This window comes from Danio aesculapii, chromosome 14, assembly GCF_903798145.1.
Source record: "Danio aesculapii chromosome 14, fDanAes4.1, whole genome shotgun sequence".
NCBI lineage: Eukaryota > Metazoa > Chordata > Actinopteri > Cypriniformes > Danionidae > Danio > Danio aesculapii.
This window is the reverse complement of record NC_079448.1, coordinates 13,866,682-13,873,250: the sequence shown is the minus strand read 5'-3', so window position 1 is coordinate 13,873,250 and position 6,569 is coordinate 13,866,682. Positions and strand designations below refer to the sequence as shown.

At 35.4% G+C, this 6,569-nt stretch overlaps 1 protein-coding gene across 2 annotated transcripts in view; it reads right to left on the bottom strand.

Annotated features, from left to right (window-relative positions):
- flt4 (fms related receptor tyrosine kinase 4) overlaps positions 1 to 4,092 on the bottom strand; it is a 120,942-nt gene extending 116,850 nt beyond the window's left edge. The window contains exon 1 of one of the 2 annotated variants that reach the window (XM_056472375.1): positions 3,777 to 4,092. In XM_056472375.1, coding sequence (XP_056328350.1) covers positions 3,777 to 3,834 — 58 coding nt within the window. In that variant the 5' untranslated portion in view covers positions 3,835 to 4,092. The remainder of the gene's footprint in view (positions 1 to 3,776) is intronic. The other variant, XM_056472374.1, reaches the window with a different exon arrangement.
- Between the last annotated feature and the right edge of the window lie 2,477 nt (positions 4,093 to 6,569).

Here is a 6,569-nt window from a genome sequence, read left to right as displayed (position 1 = left end):
AGTGATGCAGCCACAGAAATGAATATCAGGAGATTAACCATTTGAATATGGAATCGGTCAAAGGAGGCCAAGGAAACGTCCCCTTTCCCATGAACCCTCACTGACCTCCAATGGCAGATCATGCCATATCGCTGACCAGAGAAACCTAACACTTGTTAGGCCTCATAACTCGCCATGAAATATTGCCATGGGCCATGGAGCTCATTTCAATTATGGCAACTGTGTGCTTAAACCAATAAGCTTCAGATTTTTCACTGTTGAGGCCCCTCAAGAAGGCTCTCAATTTAAAGTGAAAACACAGTATATAACCTGATGACAGGTCCTTTAAACACAAACTTAGAAACAGACTGAAAGTCTATTAGAGAATTCTGCTTGGATAGTAAGTGATATAACAAAAGTGACTGCATGAGAAAATAATGAGTAAAAAAAAAGAGGAAATAACCTCTGCAGCTCTTAAACAAAACATATTTTTCAATACTTCTTTGTGTTGAACACATTTATTTTAACAGACCAGTTATTTGAATCAACTAGCTAATAACAGGCTTGTAATTTAGTACTTCAGCTGGAACTGGAAAAAGACTGGAACTTGAACAGTGTTATTTTTTATTTTCTTAAGTAATTAACCTCCTGCTGAGTTCAAATGGCACTCCTTTTATGTTAGGTCAAAATTTGACCCCACCATTAGTTTCTCTGCAAGTTGCCAAAAAAAACAAAAAAAAAACATGTAAAAACAGAAGAACTCTACTGTAGCTTTTCAGAGTCTAAATTACTGCTCAGAGATGAAAAGAATCCACCAACAAATGAAGAGTTAAGATGCAAAAATCTCTAAAAGCCATCTGATATTTTCTTCTAAAATTAGCCTTTTTCTTCGACTCCTGTGTGTAGGCTCAGTAATTTTACTTTTATAGTGACAATTAAGTTATTTAAATTGTCAAGAGGCTGACAAAAATGGTCATTTTAGGAGAACATTTCAGATGACATTTAGAGGTTTTTGCATCTTAACTCTTTAAATATTACTGTTTGGGCCCTTAAAAAAATGCCAAAGCAAATCCCCCAATTCAGCCGGCGTACACAAATTTTAGGTGTGATTTTTGGTATGGAGCAATTACAGTGTTGTGGATGTGACATTTGCTGTAAAAAACTTAAAACATAAAAAAAGCATTTGTTAACATTATATACTGAAACATCTGTTTATAATTTCCAAAACAACTAACCACAGAGTAATGGGATCAGGAAAATATAAATCTGTAAATATATCTTATACTTTAAATAAGGAAAATAAACATGCGTTACGGATGTAACCAAAAAAAAGTATAAGTGTTTACAGTATATAACATACTTTGTAGAAATTCTGTGAATGAAACCACACAACCCAAAAGAAATAGTCAAAATGATAAGAGTTAGCTCACTATAGAACAAAAATGATTTTATTTTATTTTACATTTTGGCATTTATGAGGGAAAAGCTTAATTATGAATGTGACACCTCTCCGTTATGAATGTGACAGATGTGAAATTGGCACTTGTGTGATTTTAGAGTACTGTAAAATTCAAGCCTACACAAAAACCCTAGAAAGAGTTTCACTATTTTGGTGAAAACTTTATTTTTTCCATGGCAAGGTTGACATTTGCATGGAATTCATCAATCATTCTTGTCTGTAGCACCAACTTTATAGATAAACATACTGCTGTGTAAAACCGAAGGTTTAATGTAAAGCACTAGCCCTATATACACACACAATAAAAACAATAATGATATATATTTTTAATTTCACTGTTCTCATAATAACCAGATAGATCAGAATTGGTTGAGAGTTTAAAACCCAGCCAGTGTATACACAAGATAAGACAATTAGCTGAGATTTATGTAAAACGCTTTGCTAAAAGTGTGAACTCTGACTTAAAATATTTAAGTCATCTTCTGAGTTTTGAGATATGGTTTTACAATCACACTTTACAGCATTCTGCTCCAGTCATATTTCAAATTACGAACATTCTGGAGACCTAATGATGAGATATGTTTCTGCCAACACAGTAACGGAGTTTAATCAGTAGAATCTCCAGACAGTAATTACTGTCTATTATACGACACACTACAGATACTGCTTACAAGGCAATGTTGCAGCCAAAAGAGCTTCTCATACTGTTACATAATAAACCTGCTTGACACATTCAAATGCAGTTGACCACTAATCTAAATTCTGGTCTTCAAATCAGCTTCAAAAGGTATTCTGGTATTCTACATTTTTGGACTTAGCACTGAACATACTGTAGCACTTGTTATGACAAAGCAGTCAAGCACAGGGACACCGAGCTGCCATGTGGTTTTGATTTTGTGCAGTGTTTTAATTAAGACATCCATAAGTGCGGTTCTTATAGCTGTAGATTCCTAGCAATCAGAGAAATCTCATCCTTTTGCCAAAGTCTTCACCCAAGGTGCTACAGTATTTGATGTGTAACCTGCCAACACGCTGGAAGAATTACTTTTACAGCCCTTCCGATCTCAATATATGACACCTGCACTGGCTGAGGCTCTCGAGTATCTCTTCATTTGGGATTCACAGCAAAATGAACTTCTTTTTTCACCACTAGCATGAAACAGGGATTTCTGAGAGCAGTGCAGTGCAGAGAAAAGTGGGTTTCTGCTGTCTCAAACAGTTCAGTATTATGATTGGCTGATACCGCACCCCCTGACTGAGGGTCTGGTTTCAGAGGTGTTCTGTTGGAATAATACTGTGTACATAAGAAATACCACTGCAAAAAATAATAATATGCGGGATATCGATAACAGAAAACTTCAGGAAATACCATGAAGATTAAGGTCAAAATAAAAACATGATTTTGCATCTGCCACAAAAGAAAGTTATTCCTATCAAAGTCATCGTGGCTCATAAATAAGCGTTTGATGGATCACAGCTTATCATTCACAGGTCTTGCAACTCTACTTTTTAAAAACTGCATCTGACTACATTGCAGACTGTGTAGCTTAAACTGGAGTTTTTATTCCATCCCATTAGTAATACCAATTAACAAGAGACATTCACCTTTCATGTATAACGACAAGGCTCCCTCTAGTGATGTATGTCATATACTTTCGTTGGGGGGGGGGGGGGGGGGTAAATTAAACTCCAGACATTGCAATGATTGCTCATGTGAAGGAGAACAACAGTGCCTTAATTGTAATGAATTATGCGTAGCCTAACTAAAGGCGACCAGCCGTGAGATAGAGCCTACAGAAGGAAAGTAAGTAAAGTCAAGTAAAACTAACTTACATAGGCTATACAGATAATATTTCATGGCTCTGTTTAAACCTCATGCAAGATTTATGAATCTTATGGGTTATGAATAGAGCTAGACTACTTAATGTCGTCAATTCATTAATTCTTCAAAGTGTGTTAATATCAGATTATGGTGCAAATTGTGTAGCTAATTTGATGGTTATGACTGGTGTTAATAAATTACTGATATATGAGAGGATAATTATTAGACACAATTATCAAGAAAAGAAAAGGTATACAAAAGAAAACTTTTGCAGAAGTAGGCTAATACAAAACTTAAGCAACTCGGGAAAAGTTCCCGACAAACTTTCATCAAAACTTGTTTTGGAGGCGACAAAATTCAAACGGTTACTTTAATGCGAATCTTTCGCGCTCTTTTAGTTGTTCATGACATGAATGTTCTGCCATTGCCTCTTTTTAAATAAAACAAAGAGTTTAAATTTTGCCGCGTTCTATTATGACAACAAACTTCGAAGAGTTTAGGAAAATGCGTTCTCACCTGAGAAGAAGGGAATCCCAATCCAAATCCGACAGAAAAACGTAAAATCTCTCTTCATTTCCAGGTTTCCAGTCCTCCGGGGTTTTAGATATTCTAGCAAACCTGCGCGTTTTCTGATGTCATTTAATAAAGCGAACAGAAGCACCTCAGAATCAGGTGAAACCCAAAGAAGCGTTTCTGCAAGAGGATGTGCCACAGGACGACGGGAATAAAACGCTCTTTTTCCTGTTGAAAAGAGAATCCCGAAGTTCTGAATGGATTTACAATCATTTCCTTTTCCTCTGACTCACTCATCTGCCTCCTTTCGTTCATAAACGCCCGTGTCCTCCTCAGTGATAATACTATTACTCCCCCAGTCTGAAGTGTCACATAAAGTGCCTTGCCCCTGTGCTGTAAGTTTAAACTGACAATGCCTTCTGAAGACCAGCATTTCATTTGCGTCCACTATAGTGGACATATGGTTTGTGTTAATATTACCAAGGGCTTAAATGCCACTGTTTGAAGTCCTGAAATCCTGGATTTCTGTGATTAAAGCTGGTTGAATTTGAAGAGTTGGTCTAGTGAGAATAATTGCTATGCTCTGATTCTGAAGAGGCTACACCATTCTGTACATACAATTGTTCCAGAGTCCAAGTTGTGATTTTTAAGGAAAAGTTCATCCAGCAATGAAAAACTTCTGACAAATTAAAAAAAGAAAAATCAAAAGAACATTAAAGATTTGTGGTGATAATAATAAATTGCAAGTCAGTGGCTGCTGGAATTTCGACAACCAAATGTAAACAAATAAATAACAAATTAATCAAATTAAAAGTCGTGGCTCCTGAAGATACATTGGCTGCATCTGAAAGCTTATAGGATTCTGACTTGTTGCCAGTATTTCTGCATGAAGGCACCTCATAAAACAGATTTCAGACTTGTAAGACAAAATGATGATTTAAACACAACAAAATAGAGAGAGCTTTGGTGATAACCAGGGCTACACAGAATCTGCGTTCATTTTTTGCTATTTCTGTGCAGAATTTATGCTGAATAATATTGGGAGTATTGTAACTAAAAGCTTAAAACATGAAATAAAAAATAAGAACTTTTTTAACTTAAGGTTTAAATGCGAATCCAAATAGATCCATTTGTTTTGTAAACAAAGCATTCTCTCATTTAATGTATTTAATAAAAGACAGAAAATATTACTTTACAAACTGTAATGTAAATAAATTATGAACATTTGCATATTTGTCAATAAAATTACTGAAATTAATATAAAAACCGAGGTCCCTCTTTATATTAGGTGGCTTAACAAATGTGTATTTACATGATAAATTAATCATTTGTTACAATGTTCTTATTGTGTACATTTTTTACATTGTACTTATGACTGATTAAATACCTGCATGTAATTACATTTGCAATTAATTTCTGTAATTGTATTTGTAATTACACTGTTGACCATTCTTTATGGTCAACACTAACCCACCCTTAAACCTGTCGGTGTTTCCCAGTGATTGGGTTGCGGCTGGAAGGGCATCCACTGCGTGAAACATATGCTGAATAAGTTGACGATTCATTCCGTTGTGGGGACCCCTGATTAATAAAGTGACTAAGCCGAAAAGAAAATGAATGAATGAATGAATGAATGAATGAATGAATGAATGAATGACAATCAAGAAGTGCTTTGAGATGCCATTTTAATATTTTTTTTTCAACTGACAGAAATTGAATGCACAGGGTTGTGGGATATCAAACCCAGCACAGGATGCATCTATGCCGCACATTTGTGCTTGAAGGCACTTCGTAAAAATGATTTTAAACATACATGTCTGAGACAGCACAATGATTTAATCATGAACACAACAAAAAGAGTTTTGGCAATAACTGAGGGAATATTGGCTAACTAGAATACAAATTTCTCACTAATGCCATCAAAATGCCATCAAAACTGGAAAATGGGCAAAAATGTAAATTTACATACAAAACAACACATAAAAGTGGCACTTTGAGACACCAAATTTATTTTTTCTTTTAGCTCAACTGTCAGAAATGTAACAGACAGAATTCTGGGATTTCAAAGGCAGCCAACAAATTTTACACACAATTACTTCCTGTTGTTTCAACACAAATCGATTAAGTTAACCTAATCGTTTTTACAAATTTAAGTGGATTGATCATAAAACAATGAAGTTCTCCAAAAAAATAATGTTTTTGAGTGAAAGACCAGCCTGATCTCACGAGGATACGTATTTTACATTTAGTCAGTTTAGTGGCTAATTCGTACCAATTTGTCCAAGTTCAGTCATATGAAAATGTACAATTTTAAAAAGGAGACGTGGCACCCAACCCCACACCTAAACCCAACCTTCATCGTACTTTGGGATGAGCAAATCGTACTAAATTGTAAAAATGAGATCGTACGAATTCATACAAATTAGTCACTAAATCAAAAAGTTACGAATTGCCATGGGATCATGTTGGAAAGACACATTGGCTACCTTAAAAGCAGAATTTGGATTCAGATGTGTTTTGATGCTTTCTTGCATTGGAATTCTACCTCCAAAGGCAACATTTGAGCTTCTAGATTTAAGTGTAATGCATTTAATGTTAAACGAAACCATCGGCTTAAACATTATTTGGAAAATGATTACCTTTTGCTAAACCCATAAGAAAGCAAGACTTCAAATGTGAGCATCTTAGGGTGCTTTCACACCAACACTTTTGGTCCGCACCCGGGTTCGTTTGACGTCAAAGTACGGTACATTTAGCTAGTGTGAACGTTTCTTCTGAACTCAGGTACACACCCAT